Source organism: Athene noctua, chromosome 12, assembly GCF_965140245.1.
Source record: "Athene noctua chromosome 12, bAthNoc1.hap1.1, whole genome shotgun sequence".
Classification (NCBI taxonomy): Eukaryota; Metazoa; Chordata; class Aves; order Strigiformes; family Strigidae; genus Athene; species Athene noctua.
In genome coordinates, this window is record NC_134048.1 from 21,192,647 (window position 1) to 21,209,270 (window position 16,624).

Sequence of the window (16,624 nt, forward strand, 5' to 3'; positions counted from 1 at the left end):
GAGCTCGGCAAGCAAACACACCATTGTCTGTCTTTTTAAGCTCTTCCCCAATGTTTCGCGTTGGCACAGTTTCCCTTGGCTTGACAAGTCTCTGCAAACATCTAGCCTGGCATTTTACATGTCTGTGTCGAGTCTGAGATACCATCTAAGACAGACAACACTGTTCCCTATCACAGCCCTTTCAAGCACTGGGGCTGCTGTGCCACAACACGCCGAGGAACCTGACAATACCTGTTCTGTTACGGAGCAGCCCCGTATGGCGATGGGCGCGGGATCTCTGCAGAGCCCCGGGCTGGCACAGGCTGCCCGGGGGGGCTGGAGCTCAGCGATGTGAAGCATCCTGTGCTGGCACAGCGAGCCCCGCACCCCGAGCCAGGATGGAGCCGCGGGCTCGCTCTTGGCATTGTGCTGGTTGGATGCAACAGGGCAGGGATTGAGTTACAGACAAAGCCAGAGCATTATTTTTGCCTTAATGGTGTCCTTTTATAAACACACCACCCGAGTTGCACTTGCTCTATGGAGAGCCACAAACCATGACTTTCATGTGAGCATTAAACAAGCCCAGCAAGAATACTCTCCTCTTGGTCAGTGTTTAAAGTCTGCATGTGTGACTATGATCCTGGGCACTGGGATGTCAGCCTGGAGTTACTCCTTTTGTCCCAGCATTTCAGGCTCTGCTCTCTCTGCTCTTCTGGAAGGCAAAATGATCATTGAAGTGTGGCCGGTGCTTTTCCCCACACGTTTTCTAGAGCCGCCCTGTGCTCAGGGTAGAGGGCAGGCAGCTGCAGGCAGCACAAGGAAGGAAAGGGAGGGGGAATTCCACAGGAATAACGGCCCTGACCTGCCTGCAGGGTCGGGATCACACTGGCATCGCCGGGATTTCACCTGCATCGCCACCGTTTCCGTGTCACCTCAAGTGGATGGCAACAGCTCCCACCCCATCTCCCGCGTTTTCCATCCACAGCGATGCCCCGGCATCACCAGCTTAACCCTGGGGAGAAAGTCCCCACTGATCCCAAAACTCTCGTGCCGGCGTAAGACCAGCACCCCAGCGGGGTTTCCTTATCACCCTACGTGCAGTGTAGCTCTCATACCGTTACATCAAAAAATACAGATCTCTCCCTCCCGCACGCACACTCTCACACTCCATTTAGATGTAATTACATTAGGAATTCGTTTGCCAAGCACCATTCAGAATACCTCGGAGCTTATTGAATTGACAATTGCACTTGATGGGGATGAAGCGATTAATCGTTTATGAAACACTAAACAATGGGGCCTGGGGGTGAAGTGCTTTTTCTGTTTGTGCTCCATTTATCTCCTTCTGCATCATATAAAGTTTGTGCTATTAAACTCCATTCATAAAATTGTCATCTTTTTGGCTGAGAAAATGGTATCTGTATTGATTGCGGCCAGCTAAACAGCAAAACAAAAAAAATACTCCACCAAAACACTCCCTGTGTACACGTACAAGTGACACTTACTGTCACTGGGGAAGGAAAAGCAAAGACCCAGATACTGATCTTGGCTACAATGAATAAACCCAGCGATGTCCAGGGGATAAGTCACATCTGAAACCATCACCAGGACTGAGGACTCTACCTGCTGACCAAGAGAAAGATATTTTTACCTGCTTAAGGTATGACAGGGTCTTGTATGAAAGGTGGGGAGAAAATGAAGTTTTTCTGAGCCTCTGTGGAGAAGGGCAGCGGAGCGCATGCTTCTCCACAGTTTCTGTCCAGAGGGACATAAGCAGAAGTGAGAATTTAATCTCACACCAATATAATCACCAGCGATTTGGAGCCATGTTCAAAACACTAACACAGGGATAAATGGCTCCATGGCCCATCACCCTTCCCAGGAGGCCGCCCGCATCCTCACCCCATTAACACCGAGCGTGATAACGATTGCTGGTTTTGATGGGATGCCCTGATATTGCCCCCATGGTAGGAAGGACTGTCACCCCCAGAGAGCTGCCTCCCTCCGCATCCCAGCCGGAGGAGGGCTATCCTCTCTCGGCCCAGAGCAGGATGCTGGTGGGCAGTGTGTGCCCAGCCAAAGGAAGCATCCCTGGAGGAGAAGGGAGACTTTGCTTTGGAAATGGGAGGAGGAGGGGAGGTGCCAGTCGATGATGCACTGCAGGAGGTCTCCAGATCTGATTCTGGAAGAGAAACCGTGTAGGAACCCAACCTTTTGTTTGAACTTTGCTCCCAACAGAAAACTCTTCCCTGTATCTCAGGGTCTGCCATGATGCCTGCGGCTCCACAGCCACCCAGCATCCCCGTTATCCCCGGGGGGCTCCCGAGGGGCCTGGCCCTGACCCCACGTACCCCAGCTCCCCCAGACCTCACAGCAGCTGCCCGTACATCACCTGAAACAGAGTTTAGATATTCTATCCCAAAGGAGCTGGGATCACTGGGCTGGCGCCGAAGCCACAGCACTGGGTCTGGGAGAACCACCAGGCACATGCCTTTACACAACACCGCTCTCCGTTATAATTATTTCTGTAATATCGTAATTTATGTGGCATGAAGGAGCAATATTCTTCTGCTAAATGAATTCTCAGCTACTCCTTATCATGGTGTGAGCCGACTCACTGCACAGGGAGGAAAAAACCAGCTGGAGAGCCACCTTTCACAAAACAGAGACCTATTTCTGACTAAACTGTGCTCCACTAAAATCAATTTACTGAAACAATAAATCCTTTTACCCTGTGGAGGATACCTGGAGATAAAACAGCTCATGAACAAAGAGTCATCAGGACTGCTGGCTGTGCCATTAGCTGATTCACAAGCTATAAACCTTGGAGTCTATTTTTGAGTAAAAATACATATAAACAAGCAAAATTACTCGTTTTTAAATTTTTTTTTAAAAAAGGGAAGCACTCATAAGATGATGTAGGTTTGTTTCTTAGTATCTCTGAAAAACTGAGAAAGGACACCAGCTCCCTGCTGGGGCAGGGGTGTTCACACACGGCATGGGGCCCACAGGCTCCCTCCTGACACCTCCTTCCAGCTCCCTGTCCTCCAGCTCACCCCGGGCCAGTCACTTCAAACCTGCCTGCTTCGGGTTCTGCCTCTGCAAAGCTGTGCTGAGGATCCTTCCCCTCTCGGAGGCTGGGAGAACGAAAGCAACCCGAAGATAAAAAGCACTGGCTAGATGCTGAAACTGAGTTTAGGCACCGCTGTGCAGGATGCTTTGGGAGAAGCACGTTTTACCTCTGAGTAAGGCTGGGAGCTGAGCACCCCCACACTCAAGGCACCCATAGGGACACCCCTGCCCCGGGGCTGGTTGCTCCCTTGGGCATGCCAGGTCCTGTCCCAAGTATCCTTTGGGAAAGTGATGAGATGACAGACAACCACCCAAACACCACAACAGAACATCTGGGACTGACCCAGCCACCTCCAACCCACCACCTGCAGGCACACAATGCTTGGGAGATGCAGCAATTGTACTTGGATAATCTTGGATCAATATTATTTTTATCAGACCCTTAACGTAAAGCCCGACCAACAAAACGAACACTGACACACAACCCGTGTGAGCTGAGCATCCACACTGAAACTTCTAGATATTTTGTTACAAACAAAGCCTGCTAATGCACTTAAAAGATTTACAGGAACCAATTATCACTCTTTCTGCCACCCACCGACATCAATTATTGCTCAAATTTAAGATGATGACAAAATGTTTTAGAAGCCGCTTTATAAGCTGCTGTTTCTCTCCAGCGATGCTCGGCACTGACAGAGCTGTCCTGGAGCACTTCTGATGAAAGCCTCCTCACTCCATCCAGCAGCAAAACTCCAAATGTTGCCAGAAACTACTGCAATTACTGTGAGGAATTTATGGAAATAGCAAAACGACAACTTGACATAAAAACTGATTGTGCTGAAAAATGTGGAGGTAGAATGTCTAAAGCTTCTCCCACTGGTTTCCAACCCTGCTAATCTATACACTAACATGGCTTTCCTGGAATATCTGTTTCGGTAAGGAGTTAAACAAGCTTAGCTTTCTCTTCCAGAGGCTTTCCTGAAATATCTGTTTCTGTAAGAAGTTAAATAAGCTTAGCTTTCTCTTCCAGAGGCTCACGGTGTTTTCATGTTTGCCAACAACTTAAGGAACTGCCACCTGAAAATATTTCTGGATTTCCTTGCTTAAAGATAAGCCTAAAGGCAGAGGCTACTTTCACACAAAATTAGCCTGGATTATTTAAGCCTGAATTATTCTTTCTTCCCCATTTCCCTTCAGCTGCCCCATGCTGCAGCACCCCAGCAAACGGCCACGTCTCACCTGTTCTCACCCGGGCAGGGGCACGGTGGCTCCTGCTGCCTCAGGAGCACCCTGTCCCGAACCGGCGGTTGGGGAGGCGATGCTGTTTACCTAGGAGAAGAGCAGAAGCCCTGTGCACCCACCTCTGGCTCTCCCAGACGCCCACCATGCTGGTCAGCAACGCTCCCCGGGCCAGCCACAGCGCACTCTCACCTCCATCCTTTCTGGTTGCCATCATTTCTGTGCCTCATTACCCCCTGGGCTCGACGACTTGTCTGTTTACAAGGTGAGTTCTGCCCTCGCATTAAATCGGGGTACCGACCCCTACGTTAAGAGCGACAGCCCACCAGCAAGCACGAGCGTGGCACCTGCCTACGGGCAGCTCAGGTGAGTCCTCCTCCCCTTGGTACCAACGGCGTTAATCCAGATCAACGGCGATGGAATTGAGAACAGCTTCCAGCCCTAAATCTGTTCCCAAGATCCTGCTACGCTGTACATCAGTCCCTCTATTAAACACATCTCTTGCTTGTAACGTACCACCAAGTAGAGGAGGATTTGTTGGTTCATCCAGCCACGCACCAAACCGGTCTGCTGCTGAAACGATAACTCGTGCAATGAGCTTATGATCTCGGCAGAGAACAAAGATTTCAGGCTACACGCGGCTGTTTGTTGTGGGCTGCAGCACAGACATGTTATAAAACAGCTCCAAACTGGCAGGATTTCTTCAAAACAACAACAACAACAAAATCCAAACAAACAGACCCAGAATTATTAATGGGCTAAGCTTTCTCAAGCGAGGAGCAGCAGGCAAGGGTGAGCCTGGGTGCGGGGGCACGGCGGGGAAGGGGGTGGCAGGGCCAGGGCTGCGAGAGGTCCCCTATGGCTGTGAGCTGGGGGGGAGACTCTTGGAAGGGGGAAGCTGAGCTGGTGGTTAAAGGGAACGGATCCCACTAGAAAAAGGACAGACTCCGGACAACCTCCTGCCAGCCGGGGCTGGGGAGCATCCCTGGGGGGAACGGCAGCCCCTGGATCCCCCGCATCGGCAGGCAAGGGGCTGCCCCTCTGCTGCCACCACAGCACGGGGCGGGGAATGGTGCCCAGAGTCGATAAAATAATGGAAGAGCTTCAAATGACAAGTACGGGGGGGCCCTGCACGGTGGATGGAGCCTGGCTATGGTGATGGGCACCGTGGGGGGGTGGCAGCTGAGTGGGGACAGCTCTGCCTGGGCAGTGCCAACGTGCTGCCTCGGGGGGGGGAAAAGGGGCTCCCCGAGTCCTGAAAGGACATGGTGGCATGGGGGTAGCCTCGGACAGGGACTCCCAGCGCGGCCAGGGAGGCAAGCAGCCGCTCTCCAAGGCATAAATATAACAGCAGCCTCTGCTCCATTGAGCACATCTTCCCCGGGGTTACTCCACTGACTTCGGTTTATTCCACGTCTACTTGACCAGTCTCACCTCTGCCGAGGGAGGTATCATCTCATTAGTACACAGACATATCTCAAGTATGCAGTGATGAATTCCCCCCGGAGCTTCAAAAGCAATACATGTGACCTTTGCATGTTCCTGCCATAAAATACCAGGAACACCTCCAGCTCCCAAGATAGAAACTGTGGTGGGCATATGTGAGCAGCATACACCATATGGATTAAGTCAAGGGAATACTTAGAAACTTCGACTCTGCCTTCAGCAAAATTGACTCCGGCAACATTTTTAGCAATTTCTTGAGGATTTTCCGTGTGTTTATGAAGTGCCGATCACCGCAAAGATATCTTTCAGCCTTGCTCTTTGAAGTCTCTCTCACCCCTCTCTTACAATAGCTTTGGATTTAGCGAAAGATCACAAAAACCAGCATAAAATGTTAATATAAAAACAAAGACTTACAGCGCAGTTCCTCTCTAAAAGGAAAGGCCTGTGCTGCCTCGAGTGGCATGTATATAAATCTGGTTCAGGGTTTCATTCAGACTCCTTCAGACCCACTTTTTTTTACTATCTCATATTGCAGCAGCAACAAATAAAACATTTAGGCATGCTTAAATATTGATTTCATCTCCAGCGCACGGAAGTTCTTTAAACAGTACATTTCTATTGACTCCAGAAACACCTACTGAGGCATCTTACAGGCTGGGGGTTTAAAACTATTTAATAGCTGTTTTACACATAAAACTGCTTTTCAGAGCAATTCCACCTAACTTGGGAGAGGAGCCGGCAGAGCGCAGAAAGCTGGAGCTATCTGGAGGTTTATCTGATCTCGGTGATACAATTCCATCCCTGGGGTGACCTAAAAAGGACTGGAAAAGGCATGTGCTGTGTGCTACGTGGATCAACGCAGCGCTAACGGCGAAGCGAGATGGATGATCTCATAGGTGTTTTCCAGCTCTCCTCCCCGCGGCTCCTCAAGAGCCAGTCAGAGATCAGGCTCCTTCTTTGTCATTAAATATTTTGGGAATGACACATTGTGCCCTTGGACTGCCCAGTGACAAGAGTTCAGTTAAACACCCAGGAGGAATTTAAACTTCTGCATATCTCTGGACGCCGGGAGATAACTCCTGACTTCTCTGAATAGGAGAGGCTGCAATTCTCCAGTTAAGTCACGTTAATGATCTCGGAGATTAGCAAAGCTGGTTTGGAAATCTCAGTATGTCATTAATGTCGAGGGCTTCCGGGAGAAAGGGCTATTTATGGAATGCCTTCAGACCAACCCAGGCAGGCGGCAAGCTTCTGCGTTGGGTGCTGAAGGGCACCCAAATCCCACCCCCCCTACTGCGCCCAGCTGCACGGCTATCTCCCATCTGGGAAGCAGAGGGAGAGGAGCCTCTGCTCCGGCACAGCCCAGGAGGTGAGCAGCGAGAGATTTGCTGCAACAGCTTTCCTCTACGTGCACCCAAACCCCGTCACTTCCACAGGCAGGAAAATGCATCCCCCACCCCCAAAAAAAGCCCAACGCCTGAGCAGCCCTGATGTCCCACAGCCCCCCCGGCAGCACCCATCCCTGCCAGCGTGGGGGATGTGACCGGCGTCCCACAGCCACGAGCACCAGCATCCTGCTCCCTACCTGCCAGACCCCCAGCTCCCCGCAGCACCGGGGATGGGTTATTAATCAATGCCGTATGTTTTCCTTTTCAAGTCATTGGAAAAAATGCACTAGCCCTCACCGCTGGAGAAGTTGGGAGGGCTGGGGGATGGGGTGAGATATCAGAATCCTTCAGGCTGAAGCCATATCCGCAGTGGGTTTCACACACACAAAGCTACTCTCTCCCCAGCATATTTAAGGCTCAGCCGGTAATTACAGTGCTCTTTCAGCAACAGAAATGGGCTGGAGAATCAGCTGATGGACAGTGAGGCTCTTTGCACTACCGCTGCCGAAATCCCCCGGGTTCGTTATTACCATCTATCGCTGGTTACGGCAGGAGGGCTCAGGGGCTTCATCAGAGAGCATGGTCCCATCCAGCCTGGTGCTGTACAAACACCTCCTAAGGACCGTCCTTACAAAAGCTGGTTGGCTGATAAACCACAAGGAGCCAGAGGGAGAAAAATGCAGCTTGATCAAAACTGCAGAGTGTCAGTGGCAAAGCATCACCTGTGCCCAACACTGGATTCGGGGCAATGCCAGCCCACCCAAAGCACCTGCAAGGAGCAGGGCTACCAGGGCTACACGGCTGTGACCATGCTCAAGCTCCCCTCCTAAATCCAACATGCTCCCCGAAGCTGCTTCTATCCCCCCCAAACATTTCAGTTTGGCACACGCCAGCCCGAAGGTGACATGGGGACAGCCAGCTCCTGTCGGGTGTGGGGCAGGGGCATCCCTGCCCCGGCAGTGCCCGTCCCATCTCAACCTCCCAGTTATCCACCAGCATGGGAGCTCCACATCTGAAAGCCATTTAAGTCATTGCATTTGTAACCTAATACTTTGAAGAAATAATAAAGTGAGCCAAATTTAACGCAGCTGAGCTGGAGAAGCCAAATCTTTGCCCGCTGCCTTTCTAGAGACTTCTGAAATACGTGTAAGGGGAAAGTGGAAATAGAGACAACCCTTCTCTGGAGCCCAGAGACACCTCTGACAGCCACCCAGCCATGCAGACGGCCAGGGAAACGCAGCAGAGATACAGCAGAGGCACAGTGGCGTCAGAAGGATGTCCAGGGTGGTCCAAGCTGGTTTCTTGATGCAGTAACAGCAGCTGTGAAGTTAGGAAGAGTGGATCCTCTGCCAGGTACCTGAGCAGGACCGAGACACTCGGCTTTTCTTATGAGCAACCCCTGCTCTGCCCAAGGACTTGACTGAAGCTGCCAGTATCTCAAAACCTGAGTGTGCTAACGACAGAGCTGAGGCTGCTAATAGAGGACCAATTAATGAGGGCAAAGCTGGCTGCGATTTGCTAGTGATACTATGGGCTCCCCAACACTGAGATTATGGGAACTCCAATATACAGGACACATATAATAAATAATTAGCCAAACTCTAAAAGCAGCCTCTACAACTTTTTCAACATCCTGGAGATCATTCTAACAAAATTTGGTTGTAAATCCTGAGTACATCAGAAATCTTCTGCAACCAAGACCAGCCAATGTGGTGGCCAACTTCTGAGGTCGTTCGTGCTCCGTGCAAGCTTACTGAACTAAATTTTACTGCAGTCTCACTGAATCTGGCTGCAGCCCTCAGCCAGCAGGCTGTGAGACTCAGCACAACCTTCCCGTTCAGCAGTGCATGATCCCATCTGCTCAAGCACTTGATAGCATACTTTGTGCCACCCTTGAAAGACCTTTGTAACGGGGAGTAATGCTTCATGTAGGCACGCTTCAGCTTTCACCGACCTCACAAGGTGAATGTTTTATTGTGTTGTTATTCTTACCTGCGTAGCAGCAGCCACAACACAGCAACCCTTACCTAACAAGGACTGGAAAATCCCTCCACAGTCTGGCAAGACTACACACCCACATGTCTGTGCCAACAAATCTGCCCAGCAGACCATGCTAAGCACTAGTGCCAATGGTCAAATTCCAAGTCCAGGTACTTGCACTCAACCAAAATGCACTGATGGATTTTAAGAATGTGCAGTGATCTAACAGCAGTGATGCAGGCAACGTTATGCTGTGATATTTAGACACACCTGGGAAAGGAGAGACAACCCAGGACCAGCATTTCTGAGAATTACACATTTGGACCAGGAAATCTGCTTTCCTCTGGCTCCACCTGCCCAGCTGGCCATGGTTGGAAAAATGCTGGAGAAATGCTTTCTTTCAAATGTGGCCAGTCAAAGGAAGAGGAGTCAGGCTCAACACACCCATCCTGACCAAGACCTCCTCCTGCAGGGGTAAGTACAGGAGATGACGATGGTCATGCCATCGCAGCACGAACATGAGCGATCTCAACCTTCTGGGTCTTCTGCAAATCAGACCCCCGCTCCACAGGGCACACTGCACTGTTCCTACCACATCTGACTTGCCCCACTCTTGTACCAATCCCAAAACCCCTGTGTGAGTGAGAAGCACCGAGATACACTCAAGATCCCGCGCTACGGCAATCTCTTCTGGAGAGCCTTAATGAAGATTTCTTCTTCAAGGCCTTCTGTTCCACACGGTCACTTAAAAAGCCTGAAAGCCCACTCTGGGATGCCCACGCAAGGAGAAAAACAACAGCAATACTCACCCATCTCCTTGAGCTCCATATTAACAAGTTCCAACCAGCAAGCATCGAGCTCATCCAGGTCATAGCGGCTCACTCCTTGCAAGTAAGTCCTTGTGGCTTCTGAAATCTCGGAGCCGGGCAGGCTACTCGGTGAAACCTGTGAAGGCGAGTTCTCCAGCTGGGGTATGATCCTGGAAGAAAAGAAGGAGAGGTTGAGGAAGAGCTACAACTCACACAAGTATCTTGTTTCTTGCCGTGGAGGGTGCGGCCACACCGGGTACAAACCTGATGCTAAGAACGAAAGCAAGCCCAGCAAAATCAAAGGGGTTTTGTGCACTCGGTGGTGTCTCCTGTGCCTTGGATGCTCTGAGGATCACAACTGGGACACAAGCACTTTCCCACAGGCTGCTGGTCTGGGCACCTTATGTGATGGTTTGCGTTGGGATGCATCAAAACAAGCTGATTTTCAGAAAACGCTGAGCACAGCCCAGCTGCCAGCTCCCCTTCCCAGAAGTTTGTGCTTTTCCTAGTGTCCCAGAGAAAAGCAGCACAGGGAAGCGGGAGCATGGTGGAATGGCTCTGGCATCCCACTGCTGAGGGCCAGCCTGCAGCCCGCAGTGGCACAGCTCCTGCTCCTGCTGGGCTGGCTTCCTACACAGTGCCATGGCCACCCGCCTTGGGCTGCCATCAGGAAGGGGACGAGCAGCCTGGGAATCGGGAATTTGTTTTTTGGCCTGTGCCTCCATCTGCCTCAGTGTATTCTTCCCTGCAGATGGGTCATGTAACACCAATCCCTTCAGAAATAAAACTGCTATCAGTGCCGCACGCAGGCTTTACCACTGCATCTCATTCTTCCTTAACACCCACTGATGCTTTCTGGTACAAACCAGTCCATGCCCTGCACGGCTCCACGCTGCGGAGCAGCCCCGGGGAAGCACCGAGCGGGCGGCTCTGTGCAGGGCTCTCCGCAGGAACAGGCCTGCTCTTCAACAGTTCTCCAATTCCCCCTCACACCAGGAGAAATTAAACCACTTTTCCACTTTGTGTGGCTCTTTTTTTCCTCCCCACCTTGCCTCACCTCCTACGTGTTTGGATTCCTGAGACAAATAACCTGACCTGCAGCTACAGCTGCTGGCATCAACCTCATGTTGCTCCTCCTGACAGTAGAAGGTTGTTTCTCCCCATGGGAGCTCACAAAGAGGCTCATGCAGGAGTACATCAGAACAGAAATAGCCTGTTTGGGAGAAATACACTGTCCTTCCTGTGAAACTGGGAAATCTGATGTGGAAAGCACACACGAACACGGGAACGGGGCTGTTATGAATAGTGATGCTCTTGCCTGGGGCCTGTCGGCGAGGGGGGACCATGGCATCAACCCATCCCTGTTCCCTGGCCATGAAGGGGCATCCCACACCCCCCAAAAGGCAGGATGCACCCGAGCCATGGGATTAAACACGGGGAGAGGGCTAAGGCAACGGCTTCTGCTCACCACGCTGCCATCTCAGCCACACTGCTGACCCCCAGCTCCTTCCACCCGCCGGGAAGGAGAGCGGCACGCTGGCACGGGGTCTGGCACCACCACGTGCTCTGTGCCCTGTGAATATGAGACTCTTGGCCCAGTGGATGAATTTAAGTGCAATGCTCTGTCCCAGTTACATTCGGAAACATGAGCTCAGGCAGCACCTTGTCCCCGCTGCGCCCTGCCCGAAGCGCTCGGCAGGAGCAGAGGTGTCTGTCAAGTCCTTCTGGAGGTCTGAGGAAGCCCCAGTTCTGCCAGTGCTTCCCCTCTTGCCTGGCCCAGGACCTGACAGCAGGAAAAATGAGTTACAGTTTGGCACCCAGAAGTCGCCCAGCTCTGCTTGCTGCTGTCTTCTCAATGATGCAGGCAGTCTTGGCCGGGCTCTCCCCTTCCACCCCACAGCATCAAAGTCAACCGATGGGCTCATGCTGAGCGACAGTGCCAGCACAGGTCTGTGGCAACCTTCCTTTACCTTCAGCAATAGTTTGCCCACAGAAATTAGGTCTTTATATGAGAAAAATCAGGTACAGTGGATATGATGGTCCAAATACTGATAGTAACAGTGACTCCTCCAGCCACTAACTCCTCAGAAGCATTACTGCTGATTTACTGCGGCACAACAGAGATCAGATCCTAGTCCTGGGCTGCTCAGACAAGATTCCTGACCCACTCCACACAGGTATCCACTCCCCAGAGCACTCTCTGAAGGCAGAGTGACCCTGATTTAAAACATCCTCCAGCCAAGCCCCCGTGACCGAGCCCCACGTTGCAGGCAGGCTGCCCACCGCCGTGGGATGCCTCCGGCGTGCCACAGCCTTTAATGCCACGTTCACACCGTGCTGGGCAGCACTTTGGCAGCCTCAGCCAAGGAGAACGTCCCACTGTGGTCTGTGAGATTTGTTCTGAGCACTCTCTAGTCACAACCACAGGGATGGGGAGAGGGAGCTGCCTCATCTGCTGCAAACCCCCTGCACAGAAAGCAAACAGGCGCTCGCTGTCAGCTCTTCTGCCTTTTCTTGGCAACTCTGAGGCAACATGCATGACACTTGCCACGCACACGTCAACAGTGTCGCGCGTAATGACATGCAAGCAGAGGACGAGCTGGAAATGAAAAGCAGCCTGTGGTGCCAGCTGACAGATCTCTGCGAAGTTGGGAGCTGGAGCTCGCTGCAGTATTTGCACAGCTCACATTTCCTCCCTGAAACACCACCTCCCTGCACAAATGTCAACACAGGAAGACACTGCAAAGAAACAAACAAGCAAACAGCAACCCGCTGCAGCATGTCATCCCCTCCCAAGCAGCTTCTCTGCCGTCCAAAGCCTGAGGATCCAGCCCTGCTCTGGACGCAGCACCAGCTGGGAAGCCCGCTGGCCCCTGCAAGACTTTTATCTGCCTCCCCTCCCAATATGTAAGTCAATGTCAGAGCATCGAGCGCCTCACGCTCTGAGATGTGTCTGGGGCAAAGCCATCGTGTCCATCACGTAACCAGCTCAAACTTGGTACCAGACGCTCCAAGGTTTGTAAGCACCGAGGGAAGAAATCTGTGTGCAGCTGCCCCCAGGAACAGGACCCTACCTGCCCCATGGTTGGGAATGAAATCTGTAGCAGGGCAGGAAAATGAACCTCGAGTTTTTCCAGACCCCGACAAGTAGTTTAATTGCTGCCCTTGGCAGTCGCAACCATTGGAGGCACTTCCAGAGCCACCAGTGGGAGAAGTAATTATTTGATTGCTCGGAGAGGGAAGCATCAAGGGGTTCCTCTTCTGCCTCTTTTGCCTTACTTTCCCCACCAGAAAATTGAAAATAAAGATGTGTCCCAATGCCCTGAGGATATCTCCAAATTTCAGACCAGGATCTGAAAACAGCCCCATGAAAAAAACAGCTCTCAGTCCCCAGATTTTAAAACGAGCTCACTGTAATCTAGGACGGGGTTTAGGGATTCAGTAATGTCTGTATTTAATGCAGACAGCAGTAATAACACTGAAACTAGGATGCTCCGGTCGGGCTTCAAGACTGTCATCTAAGGAACTCCCAACCTCCTAAAATATACAGGAGTCACTGGTGTCACGCACGTTGGTCCAAGGACTGAACTTCTCCATCCCACAAGCCCAGGTCCAGCTCAGCCTTGCGCAGCGCCAGGCCCTTGGTGCATCAGCAGATGGACACAGCAGTCCTACAGGAGAAAGCTCAAAGCTGATGAGAAAAAAAAAGGAAAAAATCCTCCAACTACAACAAACATTCCTGTTGGAAAGAGCTGCCTGAGCTGGCACGGGGATGGCACCGAAAGCCTTCATGAGGCTGAGTTACACAAAGCTGCTGGCCAAACAGCCGGCTGCAAGAGGTGATGGTCTGACACAGGGCCAGCTGGAGAAAGGAGTCGCTATTTTTAGCCTGGCATAAAAGTGCAAAGATTAATATTCTGTGTACGTATCAAAGTGCAGAGATTAATGCTCTGTGTGCATATCAAAGGAGTGGCCCAAACAGGTCATTTACTGCATTGACAGCCACTGAGATGCACTTAGTCCGATAAGGATGCTGATGGTGACTGGAGAAATCTCTCTGGGTTATCTGTAATGTGGTTCATACGATACCACCAGCCGAGAGCCGAGCCCGGGCCAGCCCGCCCCGACACGTGTGTGCACCCTCCGCCCCGCTCCACGGCGGCTCTCTTGTGGAAAAACATTTTTACTGAACCTGATGCTCAGAGATGGGAGATGAGTGACTCTCCCCGGTCATGCAGCCGCCCGCCAAACCCCCCAAAACCTGGATGTGTGTTTAGACCCTCAGGTCCTGGCTTCGCCCAGACCCTGGTGACGTGGAGATCACAGGGAGCTTCACGGGGTCACTGATGAAAACAGCATCGCCGGCACAAAAGCTCCATGTTCAGCCCTTCCTAACTTTGCTTTCGTTGAACAGGAACTGGAATTTACAGAGCGACTCCTTGCTTCTCACCACGTCACCGATGATGAAGATCAAGTTAATTAAGATACAAAGACCTATCGGTGTGCTCCACACGCTCGCTGGCACTCAGTCAAAAGGTTTGAAACGTGCCAACGCAGCGATGGCAGGTGCCTCCCCCGTCTGGAAACGCACGTATCGGGAGGGTTGATCAAGTGCTGCAGCCCTTGGCTACCACAGCACCGCGCTGCCTGCACAGCTCCTGCCTCACTGCAGTTTGCTTCCATTCCATTAGGCCGATAAGGAATAATTATTAATACGAAATGTGCCTTCTTAGAGAAACAGTAAACTTTACTTTTGAGGTTTCTTCTTCATGGGCAGGACCCCATGTCCCTGTGCCCATCTGGCAGCATGAGCTGAGTTAATTCAGACTTAGGGATGCTTGGACACGTTCAGTCCATATTCTCATCATTTCAAGTATCAGGAGGAGGTCAGAAATGAAGAAACGGCACAAGGAAGGCACCCGACAGTGAACTTCTAACCCCAAGCCTGTTGTCCATAACCAAGGGAAAAGATGAAAAAGGAAAGACATCCCAAGCGGTCCGCAGCCCACCGAGCCCCTCAGCATGAATCCTCCGAGGCCGATGCAGGGATGGAGGAGGGAAGTGCATCAGCTGGAGCCTCCCCAGGTGATGCCCACACCGGGGTGACATGGTGCCCCTCAGTCCCAGGAAGACAAAAGCTGCTATCGAGACCTTACTCACACATTACACACACCCAGCAATGGCCATACCTGATGTAGGGTACCTACTCAGAAAGTAAAAACTGCAGGTTCAGGATCTGGCTCCTCTTACGCTCATTTTCTACTGACATTAATTTTATGACTCTAGCATAGTTAAGCCTGAATTGCACTGGTGAGACTCCAGCACCAGGTCTGCACCTCAGCAGGGAGAGCAGTGCCTTCCGCTGGGACACTCTGCCCTTCAAGCTGTGACTCGAATGGTGCTGATATGTGCTGCCCAACAGCGCCTCGGAAATAACTGCAAAATTATTTTGTGATACACTGAGTAGCTTGTATAACTCTACAAAGACCCACTGGAAGCCTGGTCCAGATCAAACCCCTGACTCACCCGCAGCACTTATTTAAACAGGAGGTTTTTATGACTGGCAAACAATTCAGCAAACCTTACAAAAGGCTGTGCCTGCTCCTACGAGTGTCCCTCCAGCCCCAAGGGGTGCGGGAGGCTGCCAGAGCCTGGGGTTCACACAGGAGACACCCCGAGCCTCTGGGAAGACGAAGCAGGACGCGATGCCTGGGGGTGAGCAGCCTCCCGTGAATTCCTGGATTTGCTTTAGCGGATAAAATCATGTTCCTAAAAAGCAACCCGTTCCTCCCTGACACATGCTAACAAACCTCCAAAGTGCTTCTCGGTGTTCAGATATAAAGATCAATGAATGCAGAGACAGCTGCCTTGGGCTAGGAGAAACAGCGGAAGGAAGAGATCCTAGAATTTAATACAAGAGAGTATTCCTTTGGAAAAACCCATGCCCTGATTTACAGCAATATAGAAAACAGACCATGCTGTGCAGCCCTCCTCATCTACAATAACACCAAGAAAATTGGAGCTCAGAAAGCTGTAAGCTTTGTGCTTCCAGACACACTGCAGTGGAGACACAGCTAGAAAATGGAAAAAAAACACCCAAGCCGCCCTCGCCAGCATCTCCTGCCCATCTCCCACTGGGCTCCAAGAGCTGGGGCTGGCAGGGATGTCACCAGGGCTTCGCTTTCACGCAAGAACAGGGCTTAACCCCTGTGGAAACATTCACATTTCAAAATAGCTGCTTAGTGGAAAAAGAAAAACCCAGGTTGAGGTGATGAGGATGTCTGCACACGTGCCACCAACTCACAAATCTGTGGTGAATCTTGCATTATGTACGAATATTCTTCACGTCCCAGGTTCAGGCATCGGTGATCCCACAGGTATCAACCCTTCCTTCCTATTTCTAGCTTTCCTCTCCTATTCCAGCCTCAGGTGTGATGGGGAAGATACAGGATTTCCTACCTGCTTCAGGATGGCAAGACACCACCCCTGGTGTGGGATGTGGGTGGTAAGGGATGCCCACCCTTGTTGCCAGGCAGTAGGTGCCCAGAGGAGTCTGGCAATATGCAGGTACATGCTTGAGGAGCTGGTTTTCTAAAGATCGGCAAAAATACTTGTTCCTCACCCTTGGTGAGAGCCCGTGGCATGGCTGTGCTGTGCCCTAGCATCTGCCTCGGCTTGGGAGAGCGCCCACACCCCCTCCTGCTGATGGCA

The 16,624-nt window shown here is 51.6% G+C and overlaps 1 protein-coding gene across 4 annotated transcripts in view; it reads right to left on the minus strand.

Annotated features, from left to right (window-relative positions):
- JADE2 (jade family PHD finger 2) overlaps positions 1 to 16,624 on the minus strand; it is a 92,277-nt gene that overhangs the window by 29,926 nt on the left and 45,727 nt on the right. For all 4 annotated transcript variants that reach the window (XM_074916573.1, XM_074916574.1, XM_074916576.1 and 1 more), the window contains exon 5: positions 9,914 to 10,083. In XM_074916573.1, the coding sequence (XP_074772674.1) occupies positions 9,914 to 10,083 (170 nt within the window). The remainder of the gene's footprint in view (positions 1 to 9,913; positions 10,084 to 16,624) is intronic.